The 20302-nt window shown below is 41.1% G+C and overlaps 1 protein-coding gene across 1 annotated transcript in view; it reads right to left on the reverse strand.

Moving 5' to 3' along the window:
* Positions 1-1076: 1076 nt before the first annotated feature.
* LOC116987807 (heparan sulfate glucosamine 3-O-sulfotransferase 3B1-like) overlaps positions 1077-20302 on the reverse strand; it is a 28007-nt gene continuing 8781 nt past the window's right edge. The window contains exon 2 of the mRNA XM_033044046.1: positions 1077-3151. Within this exon, the coding sequence (XP_032899937.1) occupies positions 2533-3151 (619 nt within the window). The 3' untranslated portion in view covers positions 1077-2532. The remainder of the gene's footprint in view (positions 3152-20302) is intronic.

Raw genomic sequence — 20302 nt, forward strand, 5'->3', positions numbered from 1 at the left:
GTGTGTGTGTGTGTGTGTGTGTGTGTGTGTGTGTGTGTGTGTGTGTGTGTGTGTGTGTGTGTGTGTGTGTGTGTGTGTGTGTGTGTGTGTGTGTGTGTAGGGAAGTGTTAATGTGCAGGGATCGCTGGTCAGTGGGGCAAATGTCCTGTTTCAACGTTGTATCTCTAAACTAAACTAAACTGTGCACGATATTTGTGGTTTTTGAACAAGCAATCTCACAGCACCACAAATTAGCAAACATTTCTATCAGTGAATAACCCCACTGCTTATTTATTATTAGAAATGTGGGGTAAGGGGTTGGACAGGCTAGATGCAGGAAGATTGTTCCAGATGTTGGGGAAGTCCAGAACAAGGGGGTCACAGTTTAAGGATAAGGGGGAAATATTTTAGGACCGAGATGAGAAAAACATTTTTCACACAGAGAGTGGTGAATCTCTGGAATTCTCTGCCACAGAAGGTAGTCGAGGCCAGTTCATTGGCTATATTTAAGAGGGAGTTAGATGTGGCCCTTGTGGCTAAAGGGATCAGCGGGGTATGGAGAGAAGGCAGGTACAGGATACTGAGTTGGATGATCAGCCATGATCATATGAATGGCGGTGCAGGCTCGAAGGGCCGAATGGCCTACTCCTGCACCTATTTTCTATGTAATTCATGTTGATAATTAAAGTTATAGTCACAAACATCCCACGAAAAAGTTTTTGATTGTCATCCATGGAAAACCAATATATAATTGTTAAAGGTACAAGTCGATCTGTTCTAATAAAGGAGATCTTCTGTGTTTAAAATATGATTTTGTAATTAGGTTTTCAAGTATGTTTTTTTGGTCATTTTTAAATTAAAGTTCTTGCTTCAAATTTGTCATATTTGAAATTGGTGCAGCATGCAACCGATAGTAGTGAAAATATAATGAGTCTCAATCTGCTGGTTCACAGGCAAAAGACAGTTTCTATTTTCTATAAGAACTGGTTTTGTCACTGAATGAAACAATATAATCATATGCTGTCTCTAAGTGGAAGGCTAAGAATTACAAACTTATGAATAACTATTCCATTTTCAGAAAAATGAAAGACTATTAGTTTGGTAAAATATATTTTATTTGTTTCTTCATAACAAGAAACAGGATGCTTTTTTCCCAAATTCCTAGAAAGAAACATTTTTATCTGTGTAAAATTAATTTTCTGTTGTACATACCACAAAATACTTGATTTACATATTTTTTTTACACTTTAACTATTCTAAAGTACAATATTATCAGAAACCATTTGCTAATATACGTACTTTTGAATGCAAGCTGAATAAAACTCAGCCACATATTTATTATTACAAATTTATAGCTAACCACCATGTCAAGGTATAAATTTACCTTGCGGAAGACAATAGATTGGATACACTGTTATGTTATGAAGGTAGACACAATATGCTGGAGTAGCAACTCAGCGGGTAAGGCAGCATCTCTGGAGAGAAGGAATGGGTGACGTTTCGAGTCAAGACCGTTTTTCAGACAGATTAGTCCGAAGAAGGTTCACGACCCAAAATGTCGCCCATTCCTTCTCTCCAGAGAAGCTGCCTCACCCATTGAGTCACCCCAGCATTTTGTGTCTACCTTCGATTAAACCAGCATCTGCAATTCTTTCTTATACCGTTATATTATGAATTGGGTGAACAGAGCAGATGTGAAATTGATATCTATTGCAAAACAGTTGTGTAGAGCACCTTATTGCAGGCTCAGTGAATGCAACATTTTAAAGAGAGTTTCCATTTTGTAGAGGAACAGTTTTCGTCACTGAATGGTGATATTTGAGGAGTTTCTATATTTAAAAGCAAGAGTGACTTTAAAAACAAAAAGATCAGAATCTATGAGTTAAAAATCAGTTAACATGCAAAATGAGAATCCAAATTTTAAAAAAATAGGAAAAATTGTATTTAGTTTATTTGCACATTTTCTAGCTAATCTTAATAGATCAGCATGGATGTAGACTAAATAATAGATATCTGATAAGCAGCTCACTTTAAAAAAAATAAGTTAAAGAAACAGATGGCATTTTGTCCATAAAATGGAGAAATAGGTCTGAATGACATTATTAGAGATTTCACTCTCAGGGGCCCTGTGGCTTTGGTTTCCCACTGTAGACTGAATTCTGCACTGAGTTTGACCAACTGACCAGTCATTGCTTTCATGATGAACTGTCTACATGCTCCCAATGTTTATCAGCTAGGAATCAAATGTCCAACCGTTAGATCTTATGAACACTGAATACCCGTAACAAAAAAAATGTGCTTTTAGATATTAAAACGTAATCAATGAAAGACAGCACCATCAATGAGCAATGCAAATACAATTGTGGAATGTTAGAAGATATGATCTATATACAGTGTACAATGTGGTTAGGCAGCTTAGTGAATTAATTGCTTAAGAATTAAAAATAAATTATTATAAAATAGATTTCTGTACAAGTTACACATATATATATATATATATGTATGTATATATATATATAGCAATAAATTCATGTCTCTGTTATCAAATTGACCTTAATCCCAGCCAAAGTTCTGTCCTGTCATTTGGTAAAATTTCATGTTGAAAGGCCTGTAGAAGTCTCTCAGCCTCTGAACTATTTCCGGGTCTATGTTGGGATGGGTTCTGCCTTTTGTCTTGCCCAGGCAATGGGGTTTGCTGCTGCCCTCGGGCTTCTTCAGGCAAGGAAAGCCCTTGGTCTGGTTAAAGTAGAAATGTTTGTCTGTGATGATCCTCTTCAGAGCTAAAAAGTCTTGCACCCTGCTCAGTTCTCCCGCTGGGTCACTGATCAACCTCTCTCCGCTCACAAACAGGATCTGGCGCATGGGGAAGTATTGCAGCCAATTCTCCAGGTGCTTGGCATAGATGCCAATTTGAATAGCACTCCATGACGTGTCGATCAAGCCTGTAGTCCGGTTTTTGAAAGTCAAGCTCTCAAAGCTGGGGATATCGGGCTTTTTAGAGAGAGTCTGTGTGTAGTCAGAGATAGCTCGGGTGACAGGATCCCGAACCACCACGATTAGTTTGGCATCCTTGGACATTGCATAGATTCGAGCAGCTGCTTCCATAGTGACAAAGTAACTAGGAGTCTTCTCCATGGTGATTTGACCTTCCAGTGTCCGAGGCATCAAGTCCCTGAAAGAAAACACATATTTTAGTCAATCTGAGTAAAAAGTGTGTCGCATTAAATGTCAGAAATATATGGTAGATGCAACTCATATAGAATGTACACAATGTTTTATAGAGGAGCGTTACAGTGGCGCAGCGGTAGAGTTGCTGCCTTACAGTGCCAGAGAACCTGGTTCGATCCTGACTAACGGGCCTGTCCCACTTGGCGATTTTTAGGCAACTGCCGGAGACTGTCATAGTCGTAGCAGGTCGCCGAAAAAACGGCGACAACCTACGTCATCCTGGCGACAAACTACGACAGCACCTACGTCAGGAGAAGTCAAGCTACGCTCATTGGCATCAAACACACTGTCGCCGAAAAATGTTCAACAGGTTGAAAGTTTAGTGGTGACCAGAAAGATGCTACAACTTTTTGCGACCACCGCCAAACATATGGTGACAAACTAGTCGCCTGTAGTTGCCTAAAAAAAAAAAATTGCCTAAATGGGACAGGCCCATAGGGTGCTGTCTGTACGGCGTTTGTCCGTTCTCCCGGTGACCTGCGTGGGTTTTCTCCACGTGCTCCGGTTTCCTTCCACACGCCAAAGACGTACAGATTAGTCGGATTTGGTAAAATTGTAAATTGTCCCTGGTGTGTGTAGGATATTGTTAGTGTGCAGTGATCACTGGTGGACTGTAGGGCCTAGTTCCATGCTGTATCTCTAAACTAAAATCTAAATTACACACGAGATGCTCTGTCAGTCATCTGAGTGAAGATAGACCTTTCAGCCCTGAGGTTTACTTTCTGAGATCTCAATGGGTCCAAATATAACTCAAGTGGAATATATGTTTTATAACAATGGTCCTGCTGTGTTGTGTAAAACATCCCCAATTCAGAAATTCCAAAAATTATTTGGCAAATTCTGTTAACCAAAATCTACTCCAGATACTTCTAGAGCCGATTTCAATAAAGCTCTTGATTCTGAAACTGCCTCGGCTACCCAACACTACAACTGCTTATTAGTGGCATCTAATTATTGCAAATCATACCCATTGCAGTAGCTCAACATAACAATGTAAATCAAAATAATGATTCATGAAATTGTTCTGTATGTTGCTATTGTAATAGATCTCCTTCCCAGCCAGAAAACCCGTCAGCAATAATCCTCTCTAAACAATCTGTGCCAACCATCACAATGAGAAATACTCACTGAATATTGTCTTTCATTAGTTGACCGACCAGACAGACAGACAGACAGACAGACAGACAGACAGACACACACACACACACACCTTTGCCTTGGATAAATGTAATGAACAAGTTATTAATGGCTGTTACACAATGCAGAGCAAGAATTGAAAGGAAGAAATTCAGTTGAGGTCTCTAGATCAGAGCACGTGGAAAAGCAGCAGCTACAGTCCATATTATTTTTATTCCGTCGTCACTAAGAACAAATATTACAAGCGCAATATAATGCCAGACATTCCTGTTTAAGATTAATTAGGGATGGACAAATTGCTGGTCTTGCCAGCAATGCACAAATAAATGCCACAAATAAAAAAAGTTGGGGATCACACATTAAATGTTATAATTCAAAGCAAACTTAAAGAAGATTTTTTTGTGAAAGGACAGCAGCTTTTCCACTAATACCCGTAAAGACCTGCCTTAGCCGAAGAACAGATTGGCCTACTTAGTGTATTAAGTACTATACTTGGAACCTTTCCATACTGAGACCCAAAGTTTTGGAGAAATAAAATACAAAGCTCAAGGTGCAAATGAAGTGAGCAATAAGCCGAGGGTTTTTGCAGGTCAGAAAAGAAACGAGATGGTGACAACCTATCAATAGCAGGTGGCCATTTTATAATTCAGTGCCTGGTCTAATGCCTTTACTGGAGGTTTTGTCTGCACAGAAGGAATTTGTGCTAATCTGCTACAGTTTCTCAGGGGGATATTCACCGACTATTATGAACAGAAGAGTAGAGGATTTGTGAATGTTATTTTATATTCAAGTGTAACAAATTCTCAACCATGTCAGGGAACTGGCAAACCTTTCCGTCAAATCGCAGTCCAGTTCACTTGGTATAACCGATAATGTATTGGATGTTTATTGTTGTTCTTCTGTCTAATGTACCCGTAAATTAATGTGCCCGCGTTAAATAATATCATTACACATGATAAATAAGCACTCTTGAAATCTTGAGTCTGTGCTATGGTAAAGATTCACCACCTTCCTCAGTATGTAAACATTGAGTTAATCTTGAAAAGAAATCGCCAAGCTTGATTGACTGTTTTTACTCGTAGGAACAAAGTTAGAAAGAAGTAGTGGGAGTTCAGTGTGATCAAATGCACAGCACAGTCATAATTTGTGCCCTTGTAAATTTTGGTATGCTATGTTAAAAAAAAAAAGGATGATCTTGCTTTGATGTAGTGCTTTTCACAACTGCCTAATCGGCCAAAGTGCTACAGTTGAAGTGCAGTCACACTAATAGGAATCAGAACACTGTCCACTCCCTGCTCTCAGATGCACCAGATAATCTGCTCTTCAAATCCAATTCAATGCATCCTTAATAAAGAGAGCACTTTATCTATGTGCGATCATAAAATGCCAAGTCTACATCGATGAACACATGTTCTCTGAATAATTTTTCAATGAAATGGAGATAAAAATGAGGAAATCTGCAAAATATGATCAGTTGTTCTATTTGAACCGTGCTAGTTATTGTGCTCAGTTTTAGTTTAGTTTAGTTTAGAGAAACAGTGTGGAAACAGGCCCTTCGGCCCACCAAGACCACGCCGGCTAACGATCGCCCGTACACTAGTTCTATCCTACATTCTAGGGGCAATTTACAGAAGCCAATTAACCTGCAAACATGCACAACTTTGGAATGTGGGAGGAAATCGGAGCACCCAGAGAAATCTCACGCAGGTACAGTGAGAATGTACAAACTCCACACAGGCAGCACCCGTAGTCAGGTTCAAACCGGGGTCTCTGGTGCTGCTACCACTCTGCCGGCAACTTACTGGAATATGCAGTGGAAAAAAAGTGGTTATTGTTTTGAGTTTCATTTAAAAGTTGTTGGCTATCATAGGTATTCTAAACAGTAGGTTGTTGGAGATCTGACTCATCAGGAGAACAAAGTGAGATGTGGTCAGGTGGTGGGTTGAGCAGTCAGAGGCACAATGGTGGTGGAAACAGCAGGACTAAAGGAAAAACAGTCAGGTTACAATTATCTTGATGGCAAACCAATTCACTGATGCTCTATACAAGCCAACATATCCAGGGAATCTTGTGCAAAACTTAGCGGGCCAGGCAGCATCTCTGGAGAACACGGATGGGTGACGTATTATTTCGGGACCCTTCTTCAGACTGATTGTAGTAGGGGGAAAAGCTGGAAGAGAATTGGGAGCAGGACAAAGCCAAGCATGTGATAGGTGGAGACTGGAGTAACTCAGCGGGTCAGCCAGCATCTCTGGAGAAAAAGGATTGGTGAATTATTGAGTCAGAAGAACCCTTCTTCAGACTGAATACCCATCTAAAGAAGGGTTCCGACCTAAAACATCACCTATCCTTTTTCTCCAGAGATGATGCCTGACGGACTGAGTTACTCCAGCACTTTGTGTCTATTGTCAGTATTAACCAGCATCTGCAGTTCCTTCCTACACATGTGATTGTGTGGATACAAGTGAGGGGAGGTGGGGGGTTGAATGGCGACAACCCATATCATCCTGGCGACTACTTACGACAGCACCTACGTCAGGAGAAGTCAAGCTATGCTCATTGGCGTCAAAACCACTGTCGCCAAAAAAGTTTCAACATGTTGAAAATTTAGTGGTGACCAGAAAGACGCTACGAATATTAGCGCGACTGAGGAGACTTACCCGGCGACTATGTGGCGACATTTTTTTAGTTGCCTAAAAAAAAATTTGCCTAAATAGAACAGGCCCATAAATGGCTTGAATGTAATCATGTGTTGCCTTTCCGCTGACATGCAACAAAAGCTGTTCACTGTACCTCAGTACATGTGATAATAAACTAAAGTGTATCTAATCTGTACTGTACCCTGTGACCCAACAAAGTTAGGAACATTTCAATAACGGGTAGTTTAGTATCAGTACACCTGAATTATGCCTGAGTTGGCAGCAATACCTTGGCCACTGGCTGATGCTGCCTTTTGTTGAGATTTAACTAATTTAATTCTGAATGGTGGCAGCTTAAAACAATGACCAGGACAGATTAATACAGGGATATTCATCCACATGCTTTTTGTAGCATGTTTTAATGTAATCATAGTGCTTTAGATTAATATTCGCAAGCACTGTACATTCTGAGCAGGAATAAACATTTTACATTGTTCCCCCACGAGTCAAAAATAAACCCCAAATTAGATCTGTGCAATGCTCAATACAACATCACAGAGGAGATAAGTTTATGCACAGAATAGAACGTCCAGTGATTTGACCTCATCACCATCACATCCATGTACTGGACATGCCACAAGTGTGCTAATTCCAAAAGATTTCATCCTGTCTTTAAATATACATTGCCTTTGTTTTAAACACTAGAATCATTTAGATTTTTGCACTCTGAAAGAAATAAAGTCAACGCCCATATCTATACGTTAAAAATGGTGAATAGGTAAGAACTTTGTGGTTCCATTTCCGGTACAAATGACAATTAAACACTCTTGACTCTTGAAAAAGTGGACAGTCAGTAATTCTGGTTGTTTGCGATTCAATGGTTTGATTACAACAAAAGGCTATGGAGTCCAATCGCCCACCAGATAGAAAGGGAAACGACATCAATATGATTTGTGGTCATTCAAAGATTTTGTCAGCAAATAGATATTCTTCCACATTACTTCGTTCTGCTAACAACTCTTTTGTTTCTTCATTTACTTTTCAACTCGAGTTGACAAAGCTGAAAGGTTCAGCACAGGAAACAAGCTGCAAACTGCACTGGCCTCCTTTATCCCAGATTGGTATAACTGGTTCCATCAACAATTGTTAGGTTAAAGGGCCTCATCCAATGCTTTAATAAGTGACAAGCTCCATTCACAATTTCAAAAAGATACACCAATGCTTTGAAGATGTGTCTAAATCAACTAAACATCAAAAGGCAGTCTCAAGATCCACCTCAAACAGATGCACCATTTAAGGGAAAAGATAGACTAAAGGAAAGGCTCTTTCTCTGTTTAATGCTTTCATCTGCTCAAACAGAATGTTTCAGCTGTAGTTTTACAATCAACCTGCTTTGTTAGACCTTTAACATCAAAAAACATCAAATATCATATTTTTTTAAAACACCACGAGCCAAATCATTAGTTTTAGTTTCCTTAAAACCATTTAAAAAACTCAGTAAGGGTACTGAAGCACTTAATAAGTAGGAGCTAACTTTTCCAAATGAGAAAATACCCTCCAACGTGGAGTTTTTAGCGAGTCAAACACGACAAACAGCCTGGCGCAGGCTTCAACACGACACAGTGGCGCAGCAGCTGAGTTGCTGCCTTACAGCGCCAGAGACCCGGGTTCGATCCTAACTACAGGTGCTGTCAGTACGGTGTTTGTACGTTCTCCCCGTGACCTGCGTGGGTTTTCTCTCGGTGCTCCGGTTTCCTCCCACACTCCAAAGACGTACAGGTTCGTAGGTTAGTTGGCTTTGGTAAAATTGTAAATTGTCCCCACTGTGTGTAGGATCGTGTAAGTGCACAAGGTTCACTGGTCAGCGTGGACTCGGTGGGCCGAAGGGCCTGTTTCCACGCTGTATCTCCAAACTAAAATAAAAAACTAAGCCGAGACCATGCCAACCAGCGATCACCCCGTATACTAGCACTATCCTACACACTAGGGACAATTTACAATTTTTACCAAATCCAATTCACCTACAAACCTGTACGTGTTTGGAGTGTGGGAGCAAACCGTAGCACCTGGAGAAAACCCACGCAGTCACAGGAAGAACGTACAAAATTTGTACAGACAGCACCCAGTCAGTATCAAAGCCAGGTCTCTAGTGCTGTAAGGCAGCAATACTACCCCTGCACCACTGTGCCACCCTATACATCGCTTTGGAACATTTCTGCCCATAGAGTGTGGCATTTAAGAAGCTTTTGGATAGGTGTGTGGATATGCAGGGAGTGGCGGGATATGGATCAAGTGCAGGCAGAGGATATCTAAGCATCGTGGTTGGCACAGACATTGTGGGTCGAAGAGCCTGTTCCTGCGTTGTATTGTTCTGTGTTCTATCTTCATACAATCACCTTTCTTATCAGTCAGGAAACAAAACTCTCAAATTAAACTAAGCCTTGGGTGACATTTTGGCTTGAGACCCTTCTTCAGACTGAGAGTCGGGGGAAAGTGAAACTTGAGATATGAAAGGTACAAAGACCCTTGCGCAAGGTGTTGAAAAGACAGATCAAAGCAGAGGCGATGCAAGAAAATGTAGAATGTTTCATCATCAGCTGCCAACGAGGCATAAAAACAGTAAAGTTAATCAGGAGGTCCGTGAAACTAGTAAGAGAACTAGGGTAGGGGAGGGACGGATGGAGAGGGAAAGTAATGCCCCCGTCCCACTTAGGAAACCTGAACGGAAACCTCTGGAGACTTTGTGCCCCACCCAAGGTTTCCGTGTGGTTCCCGGAGGTTGCAGGTGGTTGCCGGAGGTTGCAGGTAGTGGAAGCAGGTAGGGAGACTGACAAAAACCTCCGGGAACCGCACGGAAACCTTGGGTGGGGCACAAAGTCTCCAGAGGTTTCCGTTCAGGTTTCCTAAGTGGGACAGGGGCATTAAGGGTTACTTGTTAAAGTTAGAGAAATCAATATTCATACCGCTGGGTTGAAAGCTTCCACAAATGGTTTAAGTAGAAAGTCGATAGTATACAGGTAAACACATGGTTGCCAAAGCAGAAACTCTACAATAATGGGCCATAGATTATAGGGAAAAATAAAACGACATATCATGTCAAAGCTTGCTCTGGAAAAGGATCTGCAAAAGTCAAACATCTTGTGATGAACTACTGTATAAATACAATTAAGTCAGATTAGCTTTTTGAGGACTTGTATAGTCTTGTCAAACTTAGAAACATCTGTGCTTTATACACTTTGATATTAAGTGCATCAGACTCCATGTGCATCTACTCCCACTTCTGACTATAAAGCAGAGGAATTTTGTTTGCACAGTGCCGTAAAAAACCTATATATTCATGGTTCAAACAAGATTTCACCTGTTTTAAAGTGGCAATTTTGCATTCATCCTCTGCGGCCATTATCTGGGGCCCTGATACCATGGCATCATTGCATCATGTAATATAAACAGAACAACAGAATGGATCGCTGGACATCGCACAGTGACACCTTCACAGATGAGGCCTCTTTATTTGCTGGAGAACAACATGGAAGAACTGAGGTTTTAGATTGATTCATTGAAAGATACTGCGTGAAAACTGCATGGCCCTTCGTCTCACTGAGTCCATGCTACCCATCAATCACACATTCACACTATCCCATTTTCTCATCCACTCCCCACACATTTGGGGCAATTTACAGAGGCTAATTGACCTACAAACCCGCTCGTCTTTGGGATGTGGGAGCACCCAGGGGAAACGCATGCGGTCACAAGAAGAACATGCAAGCTCCACACAGACAGCAGCCGAGTTCCGGATCGAACCCGAGTCTCTGGTGCCGCGAGGCAGTGACTCGATCAGCTGTACCACTGTGCCGCCCCGAGCTAAATATTTTGGGTAAATATCTGCTCCAAACCTGCACTCCACCACTCCAAGTGCACCATTGCATTAGTCAGAGGTGCTGTCTGCAGACTGTTCATTACCAGATTAACTTGTGTGCGATTCATCAACAAAAGACTTAGCAAAACTAGGTAAATGATTTCTACATTTCTAATGAAGTCAATGAAGATGGTAGCTTCTTACAATTTCAGAGGGTCCGATATGAATTTCCCTCTGCCAGGCACAATGTTCAGTGACATTTTTCCAAAGCCTTTGGGCAAATCGTGGCAACCAAGCAATATTCACAGAAGAAACAAAACAGGAGGTGCAATTGTAACTCAGCAGATCAGGGAGCATCTCCGGAGGGATAGGACAGGCAACTTTTCAGGCTGGGACCCTTCTTCAGACTCCAAAGGATCTATCGATTCTCCACAGATGCTGCCTGGCCTCCAGATTTCTTCCAGCACATTGTGTTTTGCTCGACTCCAACATCTGCAGTTTATTACATCTCAATATTTACTGAATTCCTTCGTTTTGGGAAAGAAAACTTGATTGTGTAATGACCATAACAGCTAATATGAGCAGGGAGACCAGTTTCTCAGTTCTCCTTTCCAAAGGGTTTTTAACGAGGCCTTGATTACAATCTACAATTGATTACTTTAGTTCAGAGATGCAGCGCGGAAACAGGCCCTTCGGCCCATCGACTCCACACCGACCAGCGATCCCTGCACATTAACATTATCCTACACACACTAGGGACATTTTTTACATTTATACCAAGCCAATTAACCTTCAAACATGTACGAGTTTGGAGTGTGGGAGAAAACTGAAGATCTCGGAGCAAACCCACGCATGTCACGGGGAGAACGTACAAACTCCGTACAGACAGCACCCATAGGCAGGATTGAACCCGGGTCTCTGGCGCTGTGAGCTGTGTAAGGCAGCAACCCTACCCCTGCGCCACTGTGACTTCTAATGGTTCAAACATCCACTTTCCCCATTATGATGAGCGTTGCAATGTTTTGTGGCAAGACTTGAACTTGCTGAAACATTGTCAGGGTGAATGTCTGTCACGGCAGTGTTTCTCATTCCTGCCCAGGCTGGTAACACAGCAGTTGCATAACCTTCCTACGAAAACCACGGAGGAAAATAACCACTTTGGATCTCTCCCCTGCTCGAAAATTACACCATGTGCTGTGCAAAATGAGCTGACAGAGACACTCATTGTGCAAACAGGTCTCTGCTCTCACCATCCACCAAACAAGGAGTGCAATGCGGCAAGGAGCTTCATACAAGGACAATAGGTCATAAACTAGGTAAAAAAGTAGGCCAATGTCAAAAAGAATGTTAGACACAAGGAACTGCAGATGCTGGAATCTTGAGCAAAGTAACTCAGTCAGTCGGGCAGCATCTCTGGAGAACACAGAGTCCGAAGAAGGGGCTAGACTTCCACTAATGGGAGAGTCTAAATCCTGAGAGCATAGACTCTGAATAAAATGACTCACCTTTAAAAAGGAGAGGAGGAATTTCTTCAATCAAAAGGTGGTGAATCTATGGAATTCATGGCCGCAGACAGCTGTGGAAGCCAAGTCTTTGGGAACTTTGAAAACGGTGATTAACAGATTCTCGATTAGTAAGGGTGACAAGGGTTATGGTGAGAAGGCAGGAGAATGGGGTTGATAGATCAGCCATGGGCCAAACGGCCTACTTCTGCTCCTATGACAATACAAGATCCCGATTAAAGAATGTCATCCATCCATGTTCTCCCGAGATGCCGCCTGACCTTCTGTATTATTACAGAACTTTGTATTGTATCTTTCTCCAAAATAATATTTATGGATTGTGCCGTACCTATGCATGCTATAAAGCCAACACTTTAGAATGCAATCCAAGCCATTCATTACTGCAACCACAGACAGTCTGTGCATGAAATAGAAATGCTCCCTTACCACTGACTACTAATGGTGAGCTGATTCATCCATTTATCTTTGCTTGTTTGCCAGAGGTGTTAGTAACCTGTTACTGACCTATCTAATCACCTCAGGAATAACACAGGCTTATCAAAGTGTGATTTATCAAAGTGACTGCAGTTTGGGGCCTCAATCAGAACAAAGCTCTCAACACACACTTTAAAAAAGTTACATTTATAGCACCTGATAAGTCTTTCCACGGGTATGCCCTGCCCAGTCGCGAAGCCTGTGATATGTTGATTAAATGATGCACATTAGGGATGAAATTAGATTGGTATTTTCTGTTACTTAATCCACAAAAAGTACAAGTTAGCCACTCCAATTTGTGCAGCAGAGTGCAGTGTAGAAATACAGCACAGAAACAAGCCCTTCAGCCCAAACAACCTATGCCGACCAGCCATCACCCTGTACTCTAGCACTATCCTACACTCTAGCGACAATTCAACATTTTTACCGAAGCCAAATTAACCTACAAACCTGTATGTGTTTGGAGTGAGGGAGGGGACTGGAACACCTGGGGAAAAGCACAGGGAGAATGTATAAACAGCACCCATAGTCCGGATCGAACTGGGATCTCTGGCACTGCAAGGCAGTAGCTCTACCACTGCACCAGTGTCTATTGTGCTACATACGTGCTTTATAGACGTACAATATGGAAACAGCTCAACTAGCCCATGCTAACCAAGATGTCCCATCTACACTCATCCCACACCAGCTATATCCACCCATTGTCTATGTCTTGTCTCAACCCCCTCACCTGTTTATACTAACTCTCACCCCTCTACTCTGCCAGCCCACGGGAAGGGTTTCAACCTGAAACGTCGACTGTCCATTTCCCTCCACGGATGCTGCCTGACTCGCTGAATTTGTCCAGCAGTTTTTTTTTTTTTGCACAGGATACTCAGCTAAAGGGAATTCTAGTTCATGTACAGCACAGTAGAACTGACACCATTCTGGAACCGAATACAAGGCTCAGCCGCATTATTTACAGCTCCATGCAGGTTCCTGTGCATTTTTCCCGTGCATGCTTCCATGCAAGTACTTTTGATTTTAGTAGATATCTTTTGTGAGAATACACAATTTGGACCAGATCCACATAGTTCAGAAATTGATCGGAGTTGTATAATTCCGACTCCAATCCATTTCATGTCTTGAAAGCACCTTATACCTCCCATCCTTATGTTTTCACTCTGACGGTCAGGAGTAGTGAGTCTCCTTTAGTTTAGAGATAGTGTGGAAACAGGGCCTTCAGCCCACCGAGTCCACACCGACCAGCCATCACCCGTACACAAGTTCTATACTAGTTCTGCACACTAGGGATTGTTTACAGAAGCCAATTAACCTCCAAACCGGTATGTCCGCGGAATGTGGGAGGAAACCGGAGCACCCGGAGAAAATCCACGCAGAGAGAGGGAGAACATACAAACTCCATACAAAGAGCACACATAGTCAGGATCAAACTCGGGTCTCTGGCGCTGTAAGGCAGCAACTCTACCACTGCGCCACTGTACATTCCAAGGACGTGCAGGTTTGTAGGTTAATCGACTTCTGTAAATTGTGAGATAAATAACAAAAAGCTGGAGAAACAGGCAGCGTATCAAGCAGCATCTCTGAAGAAAAGGGAATAGGTGATGTTTTGGTTAAAGACACTTCTTCAGCCCCTAGTGTGTAGGATAGTACCAGTGTATGGGCGATCATTGGTCGATGGTGACTTGGTGGGCTGAAGGGTCTGTTTCCACCCTGTATCTCTGAACTGAACTAAACTCCACATTGAATTGCTGGAAGCACATGGCATGATTTGGGAGACACTTGTACCATGGTTCTGTGTCGGGTAGTTATCCAACACGGACACATGAGGCAAAATGAGAAATACGTTATGACTTTAAGGATGGCATCAGATAAAACAATTTGTAGTCCCCATCATTTTGAGATGAATGAAATAGCTGTTCTTTAATAGACACATAATGCTGGAGTAACTCAGCGGGACAGGCAGCATCTCTGGAGAGAAGGAATGGGTGACGTTTCTGGTCAGACTGAAGAAGAGTCTCGACTCTAAACATTCCTTCTCTGCGGAGATGCTGCCTGTCCCGCTGAGTTACTCCAGCATTTTGTGTTTACTTCTGTTTAAAGCAGCATCTTGCAGTTCCTTCCTACACAGCTGTTCTGTATTTCTCCCTTTACTTCCCATCGCTTTCATACCCTGGGCATTTCAATTTCCACATGAAACAGGACTGTTGGACATCACTGGCCCCGTGCAAAATCTGCCACACATGTAGACCGATACAGTTACATCCTGGAACGACTCTGCTGTTGTGCCTCATGCTTGGAAACTGGTTAAATAAATATTGCAAGACTGTGAGAGGTTTGAACCCTGAAGAGGCTGGATGAGCCCGAGGGAGATTTTATATTCATGTTCTGTTGTTTTAACAAGAATAACTAAGAGTATTCTCTGCACCAATTCCATTGCTTGGTTGGCATCGCCATGGCGAAGCAACGAATTAAAGCAGAATGTTGCCATTTACATAATGCGCAACTGTAGCCATTTGTTAGAAGCCATTTTGGAGAGCGTGCATGATACATTGAAATAAAACATGAAGAAATTGGTTCCATGCTCATTAGTAAGGAGTGTGGCACCCAGTAATGAGTGTACGGCAAATGTAAATAAATCATAAAGTTACTCTTCCACCAATACCTATGAGGAAAAACCACATAACTTAAAGGCTACTCATCTGCAATTGATTCAAATGTTATCCATGTATCCCTTAGGGGGAGGGAAGGGGGGGTGGGGGAGAGGGGGGTGGTGGTATTAACCATTCATTTGCATTAGCCAGGGATCTGAGAGCTATTGCTGCTATAGCATTAGTGGGAACTAATTATCCGCATGGATTGCAAATGGCTTCAACCTCAACAGCAATATTTTACAGAGCGAACATCAATCTTCCCAAACGTTACTTTATCACTAAAGAATCTTCATGAGAAGAACCCCCTCAAGGTGTCAGCACCGTTAGAACTTTATAGTCAACGTTGACATTTTCTGGTAAAATTACAGGAGTGTTTACGCCAGGTTCGTGCCTCTTGATGGATGGATGAGTCACTGGTGCGTTAAGGGTTAATCATTGATGGAACTGGTTTGGTGCTGGCTGCTCCTTATGCCCTTGGTGTCCCTCTTAATGTTGTTCATTAACATAAGTAAGGAGCTCCATATTAGAATAACTATCCAACATTTAAATTAGAAACACATAAAATTATATTTCTGTTTTGTCCAAAACAACTTGGGCAGCACAGTGGTAGAGTTGCTGCCTTTACTGCACCAGTGACCCGGGTTTGATCCTGACTACCAGTGCTGTCTTTTCAGTTTGTATGTTCTCCCCATGATCGCGCGGGTTTTCTCCGGGTGCTCCGGTTTCCTCACATACACCAAAGACGTTCAGGCTTGTAGGCTAATTGGCTTCAGCAAAAATTGTAAATTGTCCCTAATGTGTAGAATAGTGCAAATTATTGTGCATAGAAATAGTACAGGCCCTGATCTATATAGGATAGAGTGGTGTACACGCGAGCACTGGTTGGCACAGACTCGGTGAACTGAAGGGCTTGTATCTCTAAACTAAAAAAATAAAACTAAGAAGGGTTTTATTGCTGTGCAAGGGACCTACAGATCACTGGCTTTGATGGATACAGCTGACTTCAGCTACAGGAGAAAGCAAACTTTACTAAGGAACAAGAAATATTCACTGGAAGAGGCTGGATGAGCAGAGTTGTTTGAATGATCATGAACAATAATTGATGGTACACCATGTGTTGAAGGCTTTCTGCTGACATGGGTGTTTGACATGGAGTTCCTGTTGGACTGAATCACTTTTGTTTCCGTCTTCAGCGGGGGATTCCTATCTGTCCCAGCCATGTTTTCCCAACTGTTGTGGCCACATTCAGTGGTGATCAGCGGGTGTCAGGCCACCCCAGTAGCATCAGCCCTCCCCTCTCCCCATGTCCCCCTCACAATTAGTCTCTGTAATTCAGAATGAAAACAATCCACTGCTTCTCAGTGCAAGATGAAAGGGGTTTGTGCAGCAGAAGTAATTCCACTGCTGTGAAGAGGCCACTCCAGGCATTGTGTCCAGCTAAGGAGTTGGAACGGGATAGGATGCAAGGGGTTTGCATGTGATTCCGCAGCTCCCCACTGTTTTTTATGCTGCTTAGGTAGAGACTGTTGGGATAATGATCACAAAGAATACAGGAGAGAAAGTAATCTTTTAATGTACAGAGGAAAGTGTTTTATTTATACAACACCCGTTCCCCCCAGTGCACTGGGACTTAATTGCACTCGGGTGATAAGTGCTCTTCAAGCCGAACATTTTGTAAGGGAGGACATTGTCTTTTGCCTCACAGTGGCCTAATTACATACAACTTCAGACAAGAGCATTTTATGGTTTGCGATCACAGGTCTTAGGCCAGCATTAACTTGATACACTGAGCAAGCCACTCAAGGCTTTCCCACCGATCATGAAATTATGCGCGGTACTGAAACCAAGAGAAAAATAACGGTGAAAGGAGAAAGGAATTCTCATTTAGTTTCTAACAAAACCTGCAATTTTACTAATACGGGTTCATCTTATTGAGAGAAAAAGCTATGCAGAAGTCAGACCATTTTATAAACTACAGAACAAACCCTGTAATACATATAAAAATCAATTGAAAGCCAATCGGTCTGTATTCACGTTCTACAAATGACCCCACGTGTAATAAGTTGACCTCAGTGTAAGTTTTCAAATGATCCAGTTTCAGTGCAACACTCAGTTTACACTTTGAATGGTTAGGTTTATTTTCCAAGCCCAAGCTCTACTGCAAGAGATGAATTATTTTATAACTGGATCCTCCTGTTTCCGACAAATATCAGAACAGGTGGTGTGTTTGGCATGCTACAGCACAGAGCGCTTTGTAGAAATGTGTAAGTCAGCATTGTTTTAATGGCAGCAGAGGGGGCTGATCGGGGGAACATGAATGAGGTGCACAAAATTACCAGAAGCATATGTAGGGTAGCTAGTAAGAAACCTTTCCCCATGGCAAAGGCATCTAAGACCAGAAAGGATAGAATCACATACATCACGTGAGTAAGGGGTTTAGAGGGAATCTCAGGAAGATTTTTTCCCCACCCATAGACTGGTTGCAATCTCAAATATACTGGTAGAGTCAAGTACCCTCACAACATTTAATTATCCACTTGATGAAAGGCAGAGTAGGCTGTGGAACAAGTGCTGGCAAGTGGGATTATTGTAGATAGGTATCGATGCTTGGCATGGATATGGTGGGCAGAAGAGCCCAGTGTGACTCCATAACTTTATTAAACCTGCCTGTCCCATTAAATCTATCGGAGTAGTGAATTAGGCAATCAAACAACAGCACTGATACGAGGTTTCGTTACTTTGTTCCTTAAACTACAGGATATAGGCCTGACCTTACCCAGAATACTAATGGTTCATTACATAATCTGAAATGCAAGCCAGTTTGGTCAAGAACTGGCAGTCCAAAAGGACACCAGCGTCAAAGAAATCAATCATTTGAAAAAAAAAAAAGTATTTAATGTTGGATGTATACAAAAGATGTAGCAAAATAAATAAAAACTCAAAGTACAAATTTTTTTCTCAAACAGATAGTTCCGTTGTCTTATCTTTTGACCTGTATCACTAGAGTAAGTAAACTTAAAAGTATTTCTTCTATAATGACACAGACGTTGCACGTTAACAGAAAGCAATGCTAATTTGCACTGCTATGATTCAGTTGTGTAGTTTTAGCACAATGCACATTCTTCAATGCTCTGATTTACTAGATGAATCAAACAGTGTTGCCAAGAATTATAAATGTGTTCATTTCCCATTGTTAATATGAAAATGGTATATTATTCTGATAGAAAAATAAGATTAAATGTGATATAAGTGGATGATGGTTTAAGTCACAAAGACTTAACTATATCAAATATCCAGCAGAAAACATCCTATCCGTGACCCCCTTGCCAAGTAAAAACAAGTGTAACAGCATTATGCTTGCAAAGCAAACTGTAACTTTCCAAAGAACAATTTCAACAGATTTTATAAAATAAATTCTCGAAATTAAGCAATCGTATTTTTGGGTCTAAATAAGAATAGGAACAACCAATTAATAATTAACTACGGAATTTCACATAGAAGGGTCAAATAAGTATGACAAGCTATTTTCTAGATGGCTCATTTGGAATGTGAATTTCCATGCTAATTCTTGGGTCACTGAAGAGCAATGTTATGAGGTAGTTTTCACCTGACCGTGTGAAAGCATCAGAACCATTGGCAGCATAAATGGAGAAATTGCAACACATGCAACAACTATTTCAGATAGTAGAATATTCACAATCAAATATGCTATCGTTAGTGTTCACCGCAAGGTATTTGTGATATTTACACAGTGAGCAGGAAGGCAAATGTATTCTTTTTGGAAACCATAAGGCAGCAGTAAGTGCAGCTCTAATAGACTTATAGATACTCATACAAACTCCATACATTCAGCAACTTCATTGCGACTGTCCCAGGGATAATCATGAAATTGTCATTAAAAATTATACCATGATGTATACTACTGTATGCACCATATGTATTGTATGTACATATGATATATCATATGTACATCTCTGTGGTAACATATCATTAGTTGTACAGATATTTTTCTGGCATTAAAACAAGCTTGTATAATTTCACTAGTTTCTCTCCCATCAACAAATCTCGTGATTATCAATGATAATGCAGTTGATTTATAATCATTTTATTACCTATTTAAATTGATCTGGAAGGGTTTGAGAGACTGCTACTCATCATAACTCAATTCATCTTAATTTCCTTAAAATATAATTATATCAGCGTTAACAATTAGCTATATGCAAGAACATTTTTTTAAGTGAGATAATGACGACTGGTATAATTGACTGATTTCTCAAGTGTGACACATTAATCTGACCCATAAAACAAATATTACCAGTGCTCAGTTCTGATAATTGAGTGAAAACTAATCCTGCACATGAGCTATTACGAATGTACATGCAATATATTACCATTTAAAATTAGAATTAAACTCTTAATCAATAATGGAAGTAGTTATGAAAACTCCATTTGCAAACTTGTAAAGTGTACTGCAAATTCTCCATAATAGTTATTTCCCTGCAAATTCATTTTAAATACAGACTCAATCTGTGTATTTACATAACGGCATTCAAAACCCTTTAAGAAATTTGGTATTAATCCATTTGAAACATTGCAGCTGTCTGAAGCATGTTTGTCTGGATTCTGATAAAAATGAACGTGCTCCGTGCTTTCCATAAGACCATTGAAAAGTGCGGGCAATGTACAGTTGAGATGTCTCTCTCTCTCTCTCTCACACATTAATGCAATGGAAATTAAAATAGTCAAAGTGTAAGATTGTCCAAATGAAAGAATGTAGTCTGTTTTTAACCACAATTAATAATAATTCTATCT

This window comes from Amblyraja radiata, chromosome 26 (assembly GCF_010909765.2).
Source record: "Amblyraja radiata isolate CabotCenter1 chromosome 26, sAmbRad1.1.pri, whole genome shotgun sequence".
NCBI lineage: Eukaryota > Metazoa > Chordata > Chondrichthyes > Rajiformes > Rajidae > Amblyraja > Amblyraja radiata.